This window comes from Urtica dioica, chromosome 5, assembly GCF_054948205.1.
Source record: "Urtica dioica subsp. dioica isolate 48M chromosome 5, U.dioica_male_clone48M_v1_H2, whole genome shotgun sequence".
In the NCBI taxonomy this organism is placed as follows: Eukaryota; Viridiplantae; Streptophyta; class Magnoliopsida; order Rosales; family Urticaceae; genus Urtica; species Urtica dioica.
In genome coordinates, this window is record NC_142760.1 from 27,779,021 (window position 1) to 27,801,806 (window position 22,786).

Genomic DNA, 22,786 nt, shown 5'->3' on the forward strand with positions numbered 1-22,786 from the left:
AGGCTGTCGTTCAGCCTCTCGGCGGCCACGAAATCCTCTGACTCGCAGACCTCGTCGAGATCCAACGAGTTGACTCGGACCGCGTCGAAGAAGAAGAGCGTCGATAACTTGGTCTTGACGCCGAGTCGAATCGGGCTTTTCAGGTCCGCGATACGAGCGAGCTCGCCGGCGCCTGTGATGAACCCACCGGAGGAGGCAAAAATTCCCAGCGGAGAAGCTTCGCCGAAGGTTGTGGAGGTCGATTTGGGTGATTTGGGCGGAGCCTTTTGCGAGAAGCTGGTCGACGATTCTTTTGACGGTGCTTCCCGTAGTGCCGGCGACGAAGATTTTCCTCTGGTTCGAGTCCTCGGTGATCTCGCTCGCTTGAATCCCTTCCATCTGAAACGCAGAGAAGGAGTGAAACGATACTAGAGTACGGCGAATTGGAAGTGGTGTTGAGAGCTTACCTTGGTGGCGGTGGTGAGCGCGGGAAGGAGATGGTGAGAACGTCGGTTGCGAGATTGGGGATGGAATTAGCAGAGAAAGAGAGGCAAACGAGCGGCCATGTTTGTCGTATTGGGTTTTGGGGTTAAAAGATGTTTTAACTGTGAAATATTAATAGTTTATATTATATACATTGACACTTAATATTACTAACTGTTAATATAAATAATATTTACAACGAAAAAATACTATTAACTTGCAAATGAAACTCAAAGAATTTGAAACACTTAATACTATTAACTGTCAATGGTTAATATGATTTATTGTCGGATTAACTAATCCTCATCTCTGATACTTTTACTAGTTATATTTATTGTCCTCGATTGTTCACAGAAATAATTAGTAAATCGTATTTACAGTTAGATTAACTAATTCTCATCTCTGATACTTTCTCTGTTACAGTATATAAGATTTACTGCCGTTCTTGTTACGATTTACTAATAGATTAACTAATTATCATCTCTGATACTTTCCCTGTTACGGTAAATAAGATTTACTGCCGTTCTTGTTACGGTAAATAAGATTTACTTTTATTCTTGTTACGGTAAATAAGATTTACTTTTGTTCTTGTTACGGTAAATAAGATTTACGATTTTTTTTTTGTTACGATAAATAAGATTTACTGTCGTTCTTGTTACGGAAAATAAGATTTACTGTAGTTTTAATTAGATTTACTAATTTTTTTGTTATGGACGATATTATTTACTATGATAGTTAATAATATTAACCTAAGGGTAGTATTGGAATATTGGAATGTTGTCATGATAAATTAGCTATTTTCCTAAATATATTAATAGTTGGACTATAATTTTAAAGTAGGGGTGTTGTTTTGGCTAGTTGTTTAGCCGGCCCTTATTATAAACTAATTTGATATTTTTGACATAGAAAAATAATATAATATTTTATTAGATTATTATTGATATAGTAAATTAATAAAGGGGTTAATATGCAATTGATATGAAGTAATATTGAAAAATATAAAATGAAAATATTTTTTATTTTGAAATTTTATGTTGTAGATTAAAGATGAAATCAGTGTTTGATTTGACAACAGCATCAATTTAGTATACAAATTATCCCGGTCTCACCAACCAAAATGACCATGCGGTGAGAAGAGAAATCACAGCTTTTTAGGAAGAAAGCCAATCGGGCCGAAGAATATTTTGGTTTGATATCACAGTATATATATAGAAATTTCATTCATAAACTTATCATCAATAATATCCAATTTATTATTAACTTTACAGCCATAATACACAAACTCTCAGGATAAGATAATAATAAAAAATAAAAATAAAAAAAAATAAAAAAAAACGGTATATATATACCCTCAAATGTAGAGAAGATGTTCAAGTGATGTCGAAATGGCCTCAAGCTTCTAAATGAACAGCAGATTCGGGCTTAATACGATTTAGCCGAACTGTTCCGAGAATATATTCAGGTAATTCATCCTCTTCCTTGGCCTGAATTTTCACAAGAATCAAAATTGCATTTTAGTAGGGAATAGAAAGTTTCAAGGAAAATAAAAAAATACAAGGAAGATATTATGAATAAAATTAATTTTTTTAGTGTTTAGAAGTTAAAAGATAAGCTGAATGAAAATAATATGGAAAGGATGAAAACGAATATTTCCAGCGGTTTAGATTTTTGCAATGTTCTTAGATCCAAACAAAGGATATAAAATTGGAGGGGTTCTATTTTCTTTCCCTTGGACTTTCCAGGTGTTACCAAGCCTCCAAATTTACTAAATTGATCACCAGGTGTTTGTTTTTTATTTTTTCTTTTAAATTTATATATCCTTTATTTCTCTAATTTTCTATCCAGAGTTAATCTACGGGGACTTGAGATTTAAATATGTTCAAAAATTTATATTTCCTAGGTTCGAAGAATTAACGGAATAAGCAAACTTCATAAGCTACACAAATACCTCTATCAAAATGGCAAGGTCAACCACTAGGCTTGTGACATATCCAAGAACTAATCCAATAACACTCCTTGCCACTGACGATGATCCAATGTCAACATCGATCTGCAAAATTGATTGAGGTTAATGATGTGCCGGTAATTCTAATAGTCTTGGAATTCATGGTTTAATCCCAGAAGTCTGGAAATGTGTCTATTCGTTCAGAGAAGGTCGATACAAAATAGTCATACAAGATATGGCGGGTCAACAAACAATTTGAGAAAAATGAAAAGACGAAGTTATGAATTATAATCCGAGTGACGAGTATTTGACGTGTCATTTAGTCATATTTTATTATTTATCCATAGCACAACAGAAAAATCGTCAGCATGTAATAAGAACATGTGATGAACAAAAACTTAGTTTCTAAAGTTCTATTCTCGAAGAAAGTCTGTATGATAAAAATGACAATGAAGCATACACTATTAATTTCACTATGATCCCCTACAAAAAGAAACATAAAATTCCATTTTACAATTATATATTTAGGGTTTTTTTTACAGGGTAAATAGGTCAATAGCTCAATAGTTCATCCTACTTTAAAAATAGTCAAAAGTTTCATTTTATTAAGAAAATAGTCAACTAAGCCAAACTATATTGACTGATTAGATTAATTTAATTTACTTCAGTCTGGTGGGCTATTTTTTTAATAAAATGAAACTTCGGCTAATCTTAAATGAAACTAGATAATTGGCTAGTTGCAACAAATTATAGTTTTTTTAAAGCATCTGTGAACTATTAAACAAAAAGTCCAATGAATAACTCGACAGCAATGTTGAATAGAGAAAAACAACTAAATGAACTACTTTGAAAGGTTGAAAGCTGATTCAGAAGAGCATTGAAGGAAGCAAATCAAGACAGTAATATCAAAATCAAAGTAATGTATTCAGCCAAGAATACACAAATTCACAACTTAAACTTAAATCTAACAGTAATCCCTAAACCCAGCTCTGGTATCAACTAAGCTATCATTACTTATATGGTTTAATGAAACTTTCGGCATAAAATTTAGGAGGCAACAGATTTCCATGTGTGACACCATGTAAATTAGTGTCAATATTTTGGGATGTACTCGGGACACCTGGCAGGAATTATTGTTATCATAAATGACATACCTCCAAATAATTGTCCTGCCTAAAGTATTTGCATGTCACAGCTTTTCCCAGCAAACAAGCTTTTGTTCCGACGGCACGCTTGACCAGCCAATATCCCTAAGATTCATCATAAACAGAAACGTGATGTTCGCTAATCAGACAATAGGTCTAAAGCACAGATCCTTTAAGATGTATACGTTATTTCATATCCGTAGAAATGTCTTATATCAACCTGTGTTTTAGACATTTCTAGGGATCAGAGTTGTAACTCCGAGTCCGGACATTCCTGTCTAGCTCTTATCTATAAATATTTACTTTATTTAAAAAAAAAAATACCTCTACAATGCTTGGAATCAGTTTGAACCTTGCATCTCGGAACAAGTCATTACCATTGGCGAATTTAGCCAACAAGGAATTCTTCCGTGGAGGCCTTTCAGAAGCATAGTAAAGTACCAGACTGTAATTTGGTTTGGCTGGAACCTGACATAAAGATTTACATCGACGAATTTACGAAAAGTTAGATATTGGTCCCATTCACATGCAAATTATCCAGAAGTAGAAAAAAAAAAAAAAAAACTAAGCAGCAAACCTGGCTTAGAAGATATCTTCTAAAATAAGCTAAATGGTCATTGAACATCAAGCTCTTGTAGCAGTGCAACAACAGAATTTGCAAGAGTATATACTTGTGTTTTATTTTAATGGATACAATCACCTTATCAACCTTTATTTTGTTCTAATTTTGCGTTTAAAGAACAATCAGGTTATCAAGTTGTGATAAGAGATCTTAAGAGCCTGGTGTATAAGCTCTTCTAAAACATGAGCGTGGTGTATAAACCTAACTCTTAACATGTATAGAACATTATACATACATTCACACACATACCTGGAGATTGACGACGAGTACGAAAGGAAGCTTTTTCCCGGCTTCTGACTGAAAGTGAGAGCAAATAATAAATTAACTTTCAGAATTAACTGTAGATATTTAGGGTTTCTCAATATTACGTCTCTAATTAACATTGTGAAAATTAGGATCCCGGTTATAGGACCGAAAATCTGATCATCAAGTCTAGGAGACAAACTTAATGTTGGATAACTTAAATATGTAAAACTGAGAACTCGAGCATAACTAATCCTACTCGAATTATTTAAATAATAATTAAAACACTAAGCCGTTCAACAAGAACAAAAAATAGTAAAATCCCAAGTCACAATAAGCTTAAAAATATGTGGAAAAACTATCCACCCTTTTGGGCTCTGTGGAAAGGTTTCAAGTACACAGATGATTCATATTGCAGTCTATAGTTTTATTACTTCTATTATTTTATAACCGTGGGTACCGGGATTTTCCAGGCCCTTGCAGTTTGACCAGGAAAGTGGCCCCAAGTTTTTGAGTTTATGGGGAATCGAACTTGGGACCGTGCGCCTATCCACGCATCTCAACATTCGACCTCACCACTAGACTAACTCCTTGGGGTTCAAATTTCAGTCATTACTATATCCCATTATATGAAAATAATGTAATCTAAATATTAAGCATATCTACCTGAAGAAGAGACTTTGGATGCTGTGCAATGTTATCTACACTTTTATCCACTGTGAACCAATCAACGGCTATGAGCGTGAGAAGTGGCGCCCCTCCCATTACCTGAAAATGACAATGAATTTGTTAGCTTCCGTGGAATACCATACGAATTACTGGCACAACTTATAATTAAAAATCAATGCATGGTAAACATAAAATTTTCTGGACAAACCAAAGTAAGATACCGTGGCTTTTAAATATATGTAAGGATATGCCATATAATGGAAGCAATTATATAAGCAATCTTTTTACCAGTTAACCAGATAGATCTATAAATAGGCCGCGCCACAGGATTAGCGATGAACCCAGGAAGATGAACGAAATTTTTTAGGGAAACAACTAAACTCTGCCAATCACATGTACAAGTAACTTCTCCCCAAAAATTGGCTTATTCACTTTATTAAGGTTGCCGACTGTGTATGAAGGATACTACAAACTCACTTCTACAAATAAAAGATTAAATTTCTTGTATATGTTTGTATATTTGAGTAATAAAATATTTAAGTTTCATTTTAAAATTCCCATGAATCCCAACACTCTATTTAAGAATAAAGAAAATGAATTTCTACTCCCAGGAACGTGATCCATGCCATACTCAGAATTCACTGATTCATTTCCCTACCTCTGAACTAATATTAGCTCAAGGCATATTTGAATTCTTAACTTGTCAGACAACTTAATAAATTAGTGTCAGACATGGTGCTTATACTATTTCACTTAAAATGAAAAAGAAAAGAAAAATAAAACATAATAGATGCAATTCGATAAATTAATTTACAAGCAAGGCCCTTGATTTAAAGGACATCATGACATAACCAACGAGGGAAAGTAGAGATCTACCTAAAAGATTGAATTCTAAGTAACTTCTTTACTTTTTTTATTACTTTAATTAAGTAAGGGGATTCGTCATTCGAAGTGAGGTAGACTACTCAAGAATTTCACATTTGATTTATTTTATGCACTTACAAATTAAATAAACAATCCAGAAAATATAATAAAAAAAAACTAAGAATGAATCAAACGTCATGTATGGATATGGATTAATCGGTACAGGGAAGTTCATATGCACCTTGGAGTTATCTTTTAAGTATGTCTTTCCTCTTATCATAAATCCCGATCCACCCGGCGATTTCCAACAATTTGTGTCACTGTCACCTTTTTCTTTGTGCAAGGAACCACTAAATTGGCTCATATCAACGATGGAAGGGACTACATCTGGGTCTAGCTCCCTATTTACATCTAGAGCTGGAAAGGAAAAAAATGTAAAATTAATAAGCAAAACTGCTGATTACTAATGTAAAGCACAGAACAGCAATAAATTTTTACTGTACAAGCAAGACCTGAACTTTTTTTCTTTTTAGTTAACCCTGACAATGCCCACGAAACATTTCTCAGCTTCACCTTTGCGTCCTGGTGAATTTAGGAGAAGATAAGTTACGCAACATTTCATCTTGCTAATTGCTTAACAATACATGATGATCTAAGCAGAATTAAAGTGAAAAACCTTATGGCGATCTTCTTCATCGCTGTCACTTTCGTCTTCAGAGGAGGATGTTGAGTCACCTGCAATTGCATCATAGAACTCATCTTCGGCCACCGGCTCCTCTTGCTCTCCATTTGGAATGGAGACATGAGCGATTTTGGATTTGACAAATGTAGTGGTTGATTCCAATACAAGTGCAGGATTTGCATTAATATATTCCTTCAGACCTGAATTTTACAACCAGCTAAACATGACTGTTTGTTTTGTGGATAAGTTGCAGAATTTCAGCCTCTGATAAGTAGAGCTTGAAACTTGAACTTTTACGAAATTAACAATAAGCAACTAAGCATGGCATGCCAGTTTCGTTATTGCATGCTATGATACAGATGAGTTTGAGAATTTCAATAATACTTCTAAGGATTATGATGTCTAGCGAGGTAAAGTTAACTGAGCAGGCTCTCTCAGTCTTCAACTATATTTTGAGATTATCTTTTGCTCTTTATATTGTATAGGTCCAAAAGATAATTACTTATGATGCTTGTTTGATACTTATAATAACAGAATTACACTGCTAATAGTGATTGAGACCTCGGCAATACCCTAATTTTGATGGATAGTTTGAGAAAATTAAGCGAAAAAAAATTCAGTTAAAACAAAGAATGTTTCTAACCTGCCACTTGGGACAATAATGCGTAAGGTATACTCTTTTCAAATTTTGTGGAGTGACTTCTCTTCCATTTAAACCAGCCTGAAGAACGTATCTCTAACATTTGCATCACAAGACACTTAGGTGAATTTGCTCCCATTGCTGTATTCAGTTCTCTGAGTTCCCAAGTTGACGCTATAAACCAATAGTAAATAAAGAAAAGAAATAAATTAACTACGAAAGTAGGACAAATACGTGCTCATGACTTTGGTTCGGGAATTCATTTAGTGCAAATATTTTCCGAACTCTTACGATTAAGTTTTGTACGACGATACCCGTGCCTCGGAGGCTTCTTCTTATTTACGGCTGGAAGTTGCCAGATTGCTGCATCAACAGTACACGACAACAAAAGGAAGGTCAGTGGGTTCGAATCACGAAAAAGTCCTTACAAAAGATAAACATTGCATACAACATTTCAACCAAATCCCAAGGCAATCAACACGTTTCCGACAACAAAAATAGTGCACGAAGATATGTTTCCACCGCATCATACAGCTAAGGAGCTAAGGAACTACGATATGAATCATGAACATCAAATCAATTAAGATGAAACATAATTTGTTGCATTCTCTTACTGTATGTTCCATCTTGTCCACGAAACCATTGCCTAGAGAAAATAAAATCTTTTTTGGACTGCCACCTGCAAAATAGCATAATATGTCAATATTCTAAGTTGCAATGGAAAAAAATTAATGTCATAGAGAGCAAAGAGATTATGCACAAAGAGAAGTAACAGCTCAAATATGCGACTCTTCCACCATATAAAGATATTGTTTGCTTTTGATTGTTAGACCGCGAAATAGGTTATACAGGCTTAAGTGGGAAAGGTAAACAACAAGTCTGACATATTATTAGGAGGCAAGGGAAGAGTTTGTTAGAGAATGCTGAGAGTACCAAGTACCTCAATACAACCATGTATATTGCTTTGTTCTACTGTCTGTGGTTTATCAATAAAATAGCTAGGACTTGTGTTGTTTTCACAACGACCTCTGCTGATTGTGTGCTTCTTGTTGGATCGATTCCGTTTGTGCCTGAACCCTATTTTTTATGATAATTTCCAACGCAAAGGTATGATCACATGTACTGAATCAGCCATTTTGTTTTGCCAGGTTAGTTAGAGATTGGTTGAGAGTAACACGAGTGAGAGGTGATATTGGCATACTTGTTTGTAATTTACCTTCTTCTTAAAAAATAAAAAAATAAAAAATGAAAAGTCCAGAACCGGAAACTAATGTACAGAAGAGCATCATCAGTCTCTAATATTGAACAGATTATGCGGCAACGGGTTCGCACAACTAATAGTTCATGGTTAACATTTTTTATTTTCATAGAGAAAACCTGTAAACATGACAGAAATTAATGAACTGCGCTTGTTAGCATTACCGCGTAAGATATCTTGGATCGAATGTCCCATAGACAATATCATAATGCCCATCCTGCGAATCTATCAACTCCAAATCACCAGTCAGCAGATCCCACCTGTGAAGAAAACATCATTAGACGAAGGTTGTTCGAAAATCTGTATCATATCAGAAGATTGACATACTCATATCTCTTATGGCGATCGAGACTTAAAATCACTTCAAAGGCGGTGTCAACACTTGCATCAACAACAGCCGCTGCCTTGACAATAACATTTTCACCATTCTACAAAAAAAAAAAAAAAAATTAATAATAATAATAAATAAATTATCCAATCTAAATTAATGACCCAGTTTGGGAAGAAAATCATGAAATTTATTCTTTCATAAGCTTGGGTGTAAGGATAACACATTAGTGGAATTTACCGGGGAGTCGGAAATATCTTCAAAAACTCTAACTCCTGAAAGTATAAAGTTAAACAGATGTAAAAATTCAAAATAAATACATTTCTTATCACTTAAAATCAGATTAAGCTGCAGATTGCAAGATATTTTAGTAGCCAAAAGTAGACTTAAGCGCCAATCAAGAAAGATAGAGCGCGCCTGTCTCGGTCTAATATATCAGATATGCTTTCGAGTTAAGATGAGATTACCATTAATTGTCCGAACAAATTTCCATCGGTGTCTCTCGATTGCATCACCTTCGACATCACCTCCAAAGTACCTCTCTGTACTTGTCTCGGCAGCTAAGCCCGATGATTGCCGCAATAGTTTCTCTGGACCTTGACCAATTTTTATAAGCTTTTTTAACTCATTTGCATACCTCCGAACCCTAGGCCGATGTCCTTCCAGATTGATCCTTCAACAACACAAACTTAAATCAAATGAAGGAAAATTGCCACACAAAACACAATGAAGACAAACAAATACATGAACAGAAAAACAAATATATATATTTTACAAACACGAAGGGTGACATAAAATATGAATGGTGATAGAGTTTAGCGTCGCCTATAATGTGATTCAATTCCTTCCCACCAAGACGATATCGCTAAATTTGTCCCTCTATTTTAATTTAAACATTACACACCCAATCACCAGGTGCAAGGAAAAATTCAACAAGTTGGGAATTAAACAAGTGACCGCTGCAAAACTCAGACTTCACAGTGTTCTCTTCTCTACTAGTGAACAAAAGCTAAGGGAGATATCAGATAAACATGACAGAGAGTAGGATATTAGAACAATAATTATAAGCATACTCGTCCGGTATGCTCAGTTTGTTTCGAGAACTCGCTCCTCTAGTCAGCTCATACTCAGCCTGCAAAAAGAAATTCCAAGCACATTTTTAAAACCATGAAAGTTTGTAATAAGCACTTCGGATCGTCACGTTATCCTTTATTTATTAATATCCCAACTCTTTATCTCAAAACTTAGGAATGACGTTCTTTATCAAACACATAATACAAGGGCCACATAAATATACTTCTATTTTCTTTTTATTTTACGCAGAAGATAATCGAGTTCTTTCACGCAGCAGATGTTTGAAGACAAAAGTTTGGAAATAACACAATTGATTTTGTGCTTTTCATTTCGATTCTTTTGGGATAGTTATTTTTGTACCTGTTGCTTGGCCTGGTCAAATGCTTCTATCCACTTTCGAGTTTCACCAGCCGTAGCGCAAGCAATCTACGATAGAAAAATACAATAAAGTAAAACGTAAAATCTCTCTTTGGGCTTCACTTTGGAACACTTCGTATTCTTTCTGCATTTTGACAAGCAGATAACAACCCAACTTCTAAAAAAACACACAAAGCAACACATGATACATAAGATAACATAACATTCATGTTTTAGCGGTTTTAAACAACATACCTCGCCTTTCTTTGACTCATCCAAGCGATTATAAAACCGTAGGACATAAACCTCCTACCAAAAAAAAAATAAAAAATAAAAAAATAAAAAAAAGAACAAAATTAGCTTCTACTACCAACTTTGATTTGTATTCTGAATTAGACTGCACTTATTGAATGCCATTAGTGTAGGAAACTTGGAGTAAAAAAATAGCTTAATTACATTCCTTACGGAAATTAAGACATTTTATTTTTTTTTCGGGAAAGAATGAGAAAATTTTATATCACAATAAAGAAAGGTCACTTACACCACCATTGACCTTTTTACGCCCAAGCTCTTCCACCATAAGTGTGGGCCCAACGACACCTTTCCTGATAGGTTGCTGATCAAAAACTTTAACATATCAATTTTCCGCTCAATAATTTAACAAATTATTTGCAAAACCCAAGACAATTCTGTAAAAAAATAATTTCCAAAAGCTGAGCTAAATCTCTCCCCAAACATAAGTACTAAACCGCTTATGAAATCTATCGCCGAGCAACAGTAAATATGGTGTTATTTTTAATCCACTAGTGATCGAAGTAAACCATCAAAATCAGCTAAAAACAAACAGCGAAAGATTCCAAAAAAAAAAAACTAAAAAGTACTTACAATGCCGGGATTTTCTTGTGGGTCCCGCTTGTACATGATGACAGACTTGCCTCTGATGATCAGAAATCGAAGATGGCAAAATTCGTGGCCAATCGTATTGACTCCTATGTGGTAAACCCATCCGAAGTACTCAAACAGTCCTCTCTCATCGATAGAACTGCGTTCTGGTCCCTCTCTCTCCGACGACGCACTGCTCATCGACGCCGATTCCATTGCCGCCGAGCTCGCAGAGACAGTTTGATCTCTCTGCCGAGAAACCGGGAGAGACAATCAAGAGGGGGAGAGAGAGAGAGGTTCAGTTTCAGACAGATATTTTTCAATAATATTTAATATTAATTCCTTAAATTGTTTTTCGCTCCTTTGTTTTTCTCAAATTTCGAAGCGCACCCTCACACAAAGGCCAATTACAAATAAGACCAGCTGGTAAAAGAAAGCAACAGTTTAATTGGGGCGTGGACCTTAGAGACAAATGTCCTCTTTTTTCAATAGTGCTGGACCCACTTTACGTTCTTTGAAGTTTGAAGTTCTCTGTCAATTTTCATGTCCTTTTTTATAATCTTATTGTTCTAAACAAACCGTAATCATATTATAATTTTTTTTAGTAAATTAATTTCGCGGAGACTAAACATATTTCTTCAAGGAACCAAAAGAGTTGGCCCCATCTTTTCATTATTAATTATTCATGTCACTTTTTTTAATTGAACTAAAAATATTAAGATCAGGCCGGCTCTCTTCAAGGCAAGTGGACCATAAAACTCATTTTTTTAATAGATATATTTATACATACAAAATTATTATATAACTTCATTCATAGTTAATTTATAGTTACAATATTATTATATTGTTATAATCTGTAGTCTTAATTTACAGTTATAATTACAAGTGCAATTAAATAAACTAAAGATTTGTATTTATTAATAATTTATATGATAATTAATAAAACTATTTAAAAAAAAATTGGGGCCCTTAAATGAATTTTTGCCTTAAGCCTCATAAATTGTTGAGCCGACTCTGATTAAGACTCCACTACTTTCCGTTACTAGTTTTGTTTTGTGTGGATCGGGAACATGGCGCGCATGTATATACATATATATATATATATATATATATATATATATATATAATTCAATGCACATTTCATATTTTTTAAGCATTTTGTCTAAAATAAGTGGATTCTTAATCGAAATGGCTATTTCATTAATTTTTTGGGAGAAGGTCGCAGAAAACGTGAATTATTAATATTCAAAATGTTATAAGAACTCCAAAGCTAAGTTATAAAAACATATTGGTATAGATATACAATAGGTTAATAAAAAATAATTTTGGCTAAGTGTTTATATTTGATTTTATTTTGAAGAATTTGTTGCGAATAGTTAATATCTTAGCTTCTATCAAAATTCTAACCAAATTTTCATTTTATCAAAAAAATAGTCTATCAAATCTTCAGTAAATTACTTAATCAAAGAGTAAATTTAATTTGCGCTTTAAATTAATTTAATTTACTCTCTAGTTAATTAATTTATTGCGTCGGTAAGTTATTTTCATAATAAAATAAAATTTTGACTATTTTTTCAAAAAAGACGCGCTATTGGACTACCGGCATATTTGTCTCTTTTATTTTCAGAAAAATAGAATTTGAAATAGGTGAGTGAATAATAAAAAAAATAAAGAAAAAATAAAAATAGAAAAAGGGAAAGAAATGTGTGATTAGAGGGAAGGAAAAAAATATATATTTTCTTGGGATTTGCCCCTTGACATGTTAAAAATAAAAATAAAGTTGCTTTCAAAGAATGATTAAATATGTGGTCATTGTGCAAGGTGGTCATTGTGTCCTACAATTGTAAACATTTTACAGTTTCCTTTAAACATTTTACTTTTTCATTAAACAACTGTCACGTGATTTCACCAGGCTCAAATCTCTTTAGTATATGTATAGATAATTCAATGCATTATAATTTTAGCATGTGAACAACAGCTAGCTTATAGTCGTAGTTTTTGTTATTTTGCAATTCAAAGTTTAATTATAATTATTTATTCAAGTGCATAAAAATAATAAAAATATTTAATATGTTTTTGATTTGCGACTAGATTGTCGTACGAATTCTATAAAAACAAATAACTGAAAACTAAGCTTTTATCATATTTCACCATTCCTTCCATGTTATGTTGAGCTTCACATAAGCAGCTCTTTTTTCTTTTTTAATAACTAGCCCATTAAACCTCTCACTCATTCCTGGGAAGGAAGAGATGTAGAGGGAAAGAGGCCAAAAACTTCATTAAACTTAACAGAGTTCTCCAACAAGGCTCTCCGCACAGGGGGCGGAGAATCCCCAACACCGCAAAAACCCGAACCCCGGGATCTCACCGACCATTGACTAAGGCTATGAGTTGGGCCATTCTCAGCCCGACTGACCCAAACAAAATCTAAAGTAGTAAAACTGCTAAATAAACTCAGTACCTCCTGGAACAACGGGAGCAGCTCCCACCTAGGACACGCTCTATTCAAACCTAGACTATCCATTAACTGTTTGTTATCATTAACAATAACAACATTCTCAAAATTCAACATTTTAGCAATACGAACAGCAATTAAAACACCCTTCAACTCCGATTCTTCTGCCGATTCTGCTCTGACTTGCCCACGCCAGAGCCACTTCACCAGCCCGGGCCGTGTTCGCGCCACCAGACCCACCGCCGCACCATCAGACCTGAAAGCAGCATCGGAATGAATTATAACCGAGTCACTCCTTATCCTGAAGGGATTGGTCTCCCTCCGATCGAAGCCTCTTTCCCCGCTGGCCGTCCTCCACCCCTGCATATTCAGATGATCGCATATGCTTCTCTTGATTCTGCGAATCGAATTGGCCACATCTACCAGCTCTCCTGAGAAAATAATTATGTTCCTGCAATTCCAGATTTCTTCGCAGATGCACCAAGTCCGTATCACGAACTCGACACAACCTCCGCCCCTCGCCGCCACCTCAAAATTAGCCTCCATGACCGCCGTCAAAATCTCTCGACCTCCGACGTCTAGGGGAAAATTCCACTGTTTCCCTAATCCTTCCAAGCCCCAAAACAATCTCACCGGAGCGCATCGGAAGAAAGTATGCGCTAAGGATTCTTTTTCCGACCAACGAATCCGACACCGATCGTCTCCGCTCATTCCTCTCCGAAGCAGCAGAGGGCCATTAAAAAATCCTTCATTACCGATTCGCCAGAGAAACAATTTCGCTCTCTCGTGAATTTTAAGCCGCCATAACTGGGACCACACCGTCGTCGGATGACGATCTCGTACCCCTAGGATACATTTCAAAGCTGATTTAACCGAGAACTCCCCATCACGATTGGCCTTCCACACAAGCAAATCCGGTCTCGGTTCTAGGAGTGTACGAATCTTCATTATCGGCTCAACAAAATCCTCACCCAGAACGTCTGAAATGATCCCAGGATCTCATTCCCGGCTATTGGGTTTGAATAAGTACTTGACTTTAAAATATTCACTCACGCCGAGGCTAATACCCAATCTCTCTAACCCCTCAATACGCCACTGATCCTTAAAGATACAAGCTTCATTCTCATCCCCTATAAGGTAGCACGAATTTTCTTTTAAAAGATCTCTAGAGGTACAAATATCATGCCAACATCTCGAGAAATGACTTTTCAGTTTCGCCTCAAGAAAATTAGATTGAACACAATATTTCGACGATAGTATATCAACCCACTTTGCCTTAGATTTAACCGTCATGTGCCACCCAAGCTTTGCAAGGAGGGCTTTATTCACATCTTCGAATCTTCGAAACCCCAATCCCCCCGCATACTTAGGTTTACACAAGACGTCCCAACTCACCGAGGCCACAAACCGGTTCCCCTCGTTCGCCTCTTTCCACCAAAATTTCCTCGTGATTTTGTCGAGAGAATGACAAAAGGTCTTCGGGAGCTTATAAGTCGACATCGTATAGACGGGAAGACTTTGGATAACCGACTTAATCAACGTGGTCCTCCCGGCCTTGGAGATCGTACGAGCCATCCACCCTTCAAGTTTATCTAACATTTTCTTTTTGAGGAAACCAAAGCTTTTAGACTTATTCTTGCCCAACAAGAGGGGATTTCCCAAGTGAAACACGTCATCATGGCATTCTTGGATCCTCAAAATGGCACTCACTTCCATCTTCCTCTCTTTCGAGCAATTGTTAGAGAAAATAAGTCCGGATTTGAGATTATTAACCACTTGTCCGGACCAAGCAAGATATTTCTCCACACACTTCCAAATGACTCCAATTTCCTTCTCCTCCGCTTTACAAAACAAAATGGTGTCATCGGCGAATATAAGGTGTGAGATACTATGAGCATTCCTACCGATTTTCACTCCGTGGAATTCACCTCTCTTCTCTTCCCTCACTAAGAGCCGACTAAGGACCTCCGAGGCTATGACATACAAGAACGAAGATAATGGGTCACCTTGTTTGAGACCTCTTTCTAGATTCAACTTCTCAAGAGGGCTCCCATTAAGAAGTATCGTGCTCGCTGCCGAACACATATACTCTTTTATGAGATTGACCATCTTTTTCGACATTCCGAAATTTCGAAGGACCTTCACAATAAACCCCCATTCCATCCGGTCGTAAGCTTTGCTCATGTCAATTTTGATGCCGAGGATCCCTTCTTTACCTCTTTTTCTCTTCATCTTCTCTATAACCTCCCGGGCTAAAATCGTATTCTCAGCAATCCATCTACCCGGGATGAAGGCCGATTGGAAAGGCGACACCATCTTATCCAAAACCACCCGAAGCCTTGCCGTGATGATCCTTGTAATCACTTTGAAGCTAAAATTACAAAGACTTATAGGTCTAAAACTATCCACCGAATCCGCATCCACAACCTTTGGGATGAGGATTACATGAGCAAGACACACCTCTTTATCTAGACCTCTCCCATCGAAGAAATTTTTAACCATCTCACACAACGATCCTCCTACTATCTTCCAAAATTTTTTATAAAACACTCCTTGAAGACCATCGGGTCCCGGCGCCTTTAAGCCGGGCATCTCCCACACCGTCCTCCTAATCTCTTCATCCGAGGGTGTACGTTCAAGCCCTATATTATCAATCTCATCTAGGACCGACTCAATTATCCCCTCAAGATCATCCGGCGAACAAGGGTTAGAAGATTTAAAAATTTCGAGGAACTTACAATTTAGGTGGTCTCCAATTTGCTTTTGCGTGTAGAGACTCCTTCCATCTTCTCGGACAAGTTTCCCGATAAAATTGCGCTTCCTTCTAATCACCGTAGCCGTATGGAAAAAACGATTGTTGCCGTCTCCATGCTTGAGCCACTCTTCTCTAGACTTTTGTCTCCACACTCTTTCCTCCTTTTCTTGAAGGAGGGAAAGCTTCCTTCTAACTTTCTCCTCCTCCTCTATATTCCTCACCGAGGCCACGGCGTCTTGGATCCGGAGGAGTTCCTCTTCGTACTCCTTGATTCTTTTTTTCACCTCTCCCCACGTCTCCGCTTGCCACTTTTGAAGCTTCTTGCCAATCTCTTTGCTTTTCCTTACGAATTCCGAATTATTAGGACCATGCTCCGGTTAGCTCCAACATTCTTCCACGATGGCAATACAACTCGGATCGTCTGCCCACACTTCATAAAACCGAAACGGTTTCTTCCCCTTATTGTCGTCCAAGAAGCAATCCACCAAAATCGGGTTGTGATCCGACTCGAGAGTCGGGATAACTCGTGCTCCCGCTTTAGGAAAGAAACACAACCAATCCGAACAAGCTATGGCTCTATGCAACTTCTCTCGAATTCTATGCCCTGATTCCCTCCCATTCGACCACGTATACTTCTAGCTCGCAACTCCAAACCTCCGGTTTTTTATAATTTCTCTATATCAAACATTTGATTGGTTCAGTGAGACGTGTGATAAATTGGTTACAGGTTTCTCTTTTAGAACAGTCGAATTTATATAGATTTGTAGTGATCGGTGAGTAATTCCGTATGAGAAATTGGTTATGAATTTCTCTACAACAACCACCCAAATTTATATGGGCATGTATTTATTGGTGAGTGATTCTGTGTGTGAGGAAATACTAATCGATATAGTGCAAGAGCTACTTATGTGAAGGGTTCACTTCATGTTACGTAACTTACTACGTGTACTAGAAGTGCCTTTTTCTCTCCGTACAAAGAGAAAAAGAGTGGTGTAGGTTGTGCTCGGGGAGTGTTTGGGGAGTGACGAAGGGGGTTGTGGTCGCGAGTTAGGGTGAGTTTGGGTGGGAAACACTTGAGGCAAGACAATCAGACAGCTAGGGTGGGAAACACTTGAGGGAAGAGTGAAATACTCAGTATCAGAGTATTGTGAGGGTAAACCAGGGATCAACATGAGTGGAGAGTTGGAGGAAGATGAGGAGGTTATTAAAACAACCTCATTCTTAGCGAAAAAACTTATGGTTACGGAGAGAATCGATGGCGACGGGGAACGAGAAGACCCTCTATTTCTGGGAGGGAAAATTCTTTCGCCCTTCTTCTTCGGGGCAAGAAGGATAAAAGAAGTTTTCAATGGTGTGTGGAGGAGTAAAAAACCTTGGATGGTAAAGGAGATTAAACCTGGCTTGTACCAGTTCAGGTTTGAGGATCGGGAGGATATGATGAAAGTGATGAACGGCCGCCCTTGGACGCTGAAGGGGTATCAGCTGATCCTCAAACATTGGCCGGCTCAACTAACCGAAGATGAACTTGATTTTTCGTCGACGCCAGTGTGGGTGAGGCTCTGTGGGCTACCCCCGGGCTTTCACAACATCGGTAGCGCTAAAGAGTTGGCGCCGATGATCGGGAAGTTTTTGGGATATTCGGGGAGAAGGGGAATAGACCTGAAAATACGTGTAGAAATAAGGGTTGACAACGCAATTTTTGCCGGTTTTTTCCTAGACCGAGAAAAGTTGTTACCCCTGTGGATACAATGTAAGTTTGAAAATCTCGGTAAGATTTGCTTTAAGTGTGGACACCTGGGACATGATTCGGAGGAGTGCACGAGAAGGAGTTTCGCCATGGTCTCTGTCGAACACTCACCGGAAGTTCAGATGTTCGGAGATTGGTTGTACGAGGAATCTCTGATAAAGTCTTGCTATGCCGGGTTGGAGAGGTTTGTGGGGCGTGGAAAGAACCAGGAGGAGAGCAGGAGGGTCGCCGACCAAGAGCTCGCCGGTCCTGGTCCGGCTGCTCAGGACAAGAGAAACATGGCGGTCATGGAGGTTCACAAATCCCAATCCTTGCTAGGGTCAATCGGGAGTTTCGGGTACAAAGATCAGAGTTTCCAGGTTTCGAGGGTGGACAAAGGAAAATGCCAGGGAGCTGTTGAGGAATTGTCAGTTGAGCCGAGCGAAAAAGATGGAATGTCAGAGGCTCTTTCGATGAAATACAACGTTACAGATGAAGAGGATATGAGACAAAGGCTTTATCCTGTGGATGATGTGGATGGTGGGTCCAGTCTGACTAACGTAACAGTGGAAAGAGCTGTTAGAGGACAGCTGGAAATGCAAGGGAAGGAAAATGCGGGATTTTCTTTTGGCGAAAATCCAAAGAGAAATATAGGGAAGTTTGGGTCGGGCCCGAGGGAGTGCACTCAGCAGGTGGGCCTAGAGGAACAAGTTGATGTGGCAGAAGAGGTGACCCAGGAAGACCTGCTAAGATTGGATCTGCTTGCTAGCCCAGGAATCCAACAGGGGAGTGGGCAAAAGAGGAAAATTGGAGGAGATCATGAAGTGGATATTGCCGAGTCTTCCTGGAGCAAAAGGAAAACAGAAGAAAGCTCCGAGAGGCCGAGGACTAATGTAGTGGAGAAAAAAGGAGATATTTCGGTCTTGGCTTCTAAATTCAAATTGGCTTTCGAGCCCGGGAATTTTCATGAGGGAGCTGGGCATAAATCGAAAAAAGCTTTGAAGATTTATGAGATGAGGGCTTCCAACGCTGTAAGAGTTGGAACCAACAAGCCCAAGAAAGCGTATAAGACAAAGACCGAGGAGACGGGTCAATCCTTGTCCCCCATCCCCCCAATGTTAGTGATCTCTTGGAATTGTCGGGGTCTCAATAGAGACTCGGCTCGCGATGCTCTCCGGGGGCTCGTGAGGAGAAATAACCCGGATGTTCTAGTGTTGTTGGAAACGAAGATGAGTTACGAGAGGATGCAACGTTTTAGAAGTCTTTTTGGTTTTTGGGGAGGAGAGGCGGTCTCGGCGAATGGCTTAGCCGGGGGTATTTGTATTTGGTGGAGGAAAGGGGTAGTGTTGGACATTTGGAATTTGACGAAGAACATGATTTGGGCGGTGATCCGAGGAAAGAAAAGGAGTGAGGATTGGGATCTCTTTGGAGTTTACGGGCCTCCTTATGAATACGCGAAACAAGACTTTTGGGAGATGCTAGGTGATACTATTCCTAAATCGGGGAGGCCTTGGTTGTTGGTGGGTGATCTTAATCTCATTCTTGATCAAAATGAGAAACAAGGAGGAAGTGCGGTGACGTGGGCGAATGGTAGAATCTTGAGAAGATTCCTCGACATCAATAAAAAATAAAAAAACCTAGCATAGAGAGATGATAATAATGTGTTTTACAAAGTGTAACATGCCTTTTATACACCATCAATCATATATTTTGAGAGCCGCGGAATGAGGCATGATCTAACGATGACAATTTCCTCTCAACATAACATTAGTGAAGTCATATGATTGCTTCTTCGATAGAGTAGATTGTCGCCCTGTCAATCCCGCTTAGTGGACTTGGGCCTTCGATAGTCTGCATTAGGCTTCATATCTCATCAATCTTCACCTTTAAGTCCAGTCTACCCATTAATCTAACTAAGTAGTGCAAGTTCTTCTTCAAATATTTCTAATCTTGATTGGTTCAAAGAGTCATTGAAAGTATATTGCGCTTGTCGCGCGAAACACGAAAGTATCTATTTGACGAGTGAGATTTGACTCGAGGAGCGTAACTCAAAGAAAATGTCCCGAGGTTCAGTTCGAGGAACGAGGCTCAATTTGAGGAGAACGACTAGACTCGAGGAGCGAAGCTCGACTCGAGGAGCAAAGCTCGACTCGAAGGATTGAGAATCTCGGCGCGAGGGCTTGCCGACGACTTGTGACGGAAGGCTCGCCACTCTTCAGGACCTCCGGTCTGACCATCGGCCCTTTGAGCGGCCCGTCTTCTCGGCGTTCCGGGTTTTCTGAAAACGACCGACAACATGTGTCGTTTATTTATCACACTGTTTGTTGATTATCCATTATCTGTGTTCAAGCAAGTTGTCGTACACATTGTTAACACAATATGTGCGACATCTTGTCTTTGTGACTAGTCAGACTTTCACTCCAAGTTTAAACAAAATCGAAATGTTTTGAGTTTTCTGATTTGCACTAGTAGCCTCGCACTATAGTTTACTTGGGTTTGTAATGGAGATGACGCCAGAGTTTTCGAACCCACAATCCCTTTGGTGGGCCCTACTGTGGTAGACAGTGTTCATTGCAAAAGAGGCATGTTGCCTTACGGTGTTCGGGTTGAAGCACAGACTACTTGCCCCTTCCCTGATTGGGTTGCATTTTTCGACATCCATGTTGTTGCATGCGTACTCTAGGTTCATGTTCAGCAGATCATCGCTCACCGATGTTTTGCCACGCACCAAGTCTGAAAAATAATAAGATAATTTATTTTACAAAAAAAATTTGTTAGGTTTTTTTTGTTTCCTACCCACAGTGTTGCTGCTTCCGAGTTTTCTGCTAGAAATAGCATTAAGGTCGATGTCAAATTCAAGACTATAATACTTTCATTGAAAAATGAATTCAATAAAAAAATTAAGAATGTGACATTTAGTACTGTTGTCGCACGAAAATGAATATCTATTAAAAGCTTCGGGTGGTTCGACCCAAGACCAGACCAAGTGGCCGTACCCGAGCCAAAGGTGTGAACTCGAAAGTCTCGAGCTGGGTTTCCTCCAGTGGGAGGGCTTCCTAGAGGAGAGAAGAGGTGAATAGGGGGAGTAACCGTGCCTTTTGTGTAGGTTGCCTACGTACCCGTGTGAATAGGGATCATGTTAGAACGTAGTTCAAGGCGTATGTAACGCAGTATGAGACGCGGAGTCTGGAGGGTGTGCTTGACATAGGAGACGGAGCGTGGAGGAATCCTCGGCGACGTCTCAGAACTCTGAGATCGAGTGACCCGAGAGAGAATGTGTGTTTTCTCTCTTTTGGAGGTGTGGGAGACTCTCAGTCGAGAGTTCCTTATCGTGGCAGGCATTCCAGATGCATTGGGGATTTCCAGTCGGAAATGCAGGACGCGTACGGATTTCCTGTCGGAAATGGTGGACGCGTATAGTGTGCTAGACGCGTAGGCGATTTTCAATCAAAAAATCGCATGAGCACTCGTGGTCTCGGGATTAGTCGTTCGATCGAGAGAGGCGGCGCTCGGGAGTCTCTGGGAGCGCTTTGAAATCTCTGAGAATGAGAAATCGAGGAGAAACTGCTTCAGGCCAAGGATGACATCAAGAGAACCAGAGAGAAGTCTCAAGTTTCTTGAGAATGAAAGAGATTGAATGGGCTCCATTTCCCCTCAACTAGAAGGGGTATTTATAGTGGTTGGGGGGCCTTAAGAGGCTTGTATTTCATCCATGTCGAACTGGAGAGCGTGCTCCCCTCAAGGAAGAGCGCGCTCTCCTCGGAAGGAGGATCGGCGAGGGGTGCGCGACGCACAGGATGCTTTGCGCGGTGCACCCCGCGCTGCGCGCATATGGCATGCTTTTCGGACGGCGCGCGGGCGCTAACCCTGGGGGTGCGCGGTGCGTAGAGCTTCTGGCGCGGCACGCAGCCCTCCAGCGCGGCACGCGCTACCCCTTCGTGGCGCGCGGCTTGCTCGCGCGCGTCCGTTTTTAAGGTGTGCGCGCGTTCCCTTCTCGTGGGGCATAAGGCAGACGCGTGATTCTACTCGAGGAGTTATCTCGACTCGAGGAGGAAGATGGCTCGACTCGAGGAGAGTGACTCGACTCGATGAGCTGAAAGTTTCGGCACGAGGGCTTGCCAATCAACTCGTGACAGCAGGGTTGCCGCTCTTCAGGACCTCCGGCATGACCATTGGCCCTTTGAATGACGTATCTCCTCGGCGTTCCAGGTTTTTTGAAAACGACCGACAACAATAGCCCCCCAAGTTCGTCTCTCGGGAGGCTCCGGGCGGTGAACTTTTAGTTGTTTCAGCCGGGTGTTTGAGAAAAATTTATTTCCCAGAGTGTCGCCGTCGCGAAGTCTTTGTGATTACAAATACTGTTCTCACAATTGCATGTGCTCTTTCTCGCTTTCCATTCTCTCTCGACACGAGTGTGTGATCAACAGTGGAGGAGGATCCAATCGGATATGAGATGCAGCTCGACGTGGGCGAGGCGGATGCGATTGCATCCGTCGCTCTATCCTCGAAGCAAGGGGACGTGCGCGCGCAAGCAGGGCGGGCGCATGTGCGGAGGCGGACCTATGTGTCGCGCCTTGTAAATCTTTGGGTGGAGCCCCGCTCAAGTCTTTCTTCGATGGAGTCTTACTTGATGATATCTTCAAGCCAGAGTCTGTGGGACTCGTCGATGACTAGCATAG

The 22,786-nt window shown here is 39.2% G+C and overlaps 2 protein-coding genes across 2 annotated transcripts; both read right to left on the reverse strand.

The window, feature by feature from the left end:
* Positions 1-1,725: 1,725 nt before the first annotated feature.
* LOC149397715 (ENHANCED DISEASE RESISTANCE protein (DUF1336)) lies at positions 1,726-11,488 on the reverse strand. Its single transcript, XM_089615083.1, has 21 exons — positions 11,175-11,488; positions 10,831-10,905; positions 10,545-10,598; positions 10,293-10,358; positions 9,932-9,990; positions 9,326-9,531; positions 9,099-9,133; positions 8,858-8,958; positions 8,695-8,790; positions 7,887-7,951; positions 7,564-7,635; positions 7,276-7,446; positions 6,627-6,832; positions 6,463-6,532; positions 6,192-6,367; positions 5,084-5,185; positions 4,424-4,471; positions 3,877-4,020; positions 3,562-3,657; positions 2,411-2,512; positions 1,726-1,946 (listed from the first exon to the last, which is right to left on the reverse strand). Exons 1-21 carry the CDS (start codon positions 11,385-11,387, stop codon positions 1,854-1,856), a joined length of 2,250 nt encoding a protein of 749 aa, XP_089471209.1. The 5' UTR covers positions 11,388-11,488; the 3' UTR covers positions 1,726-1,853.
* A 1,913-nt stretch (positions 11,489-13,401) lies between these two features.
* Positions 13,402-14,574, reverse strand: LOC149397716 (uncharacterized). The gene has a single exon (XM_089614321.1). The coding sequence runs from the start codon at positions 14,572-14,574 to the stop codon at positions 13,402-13,404; it is 1,173 nt and encodes a 390-aa protein (XP_089470447.1).
* Between the last annotated feature and the right edge of the window lie 8,212 nt (positions 14,575-22,786).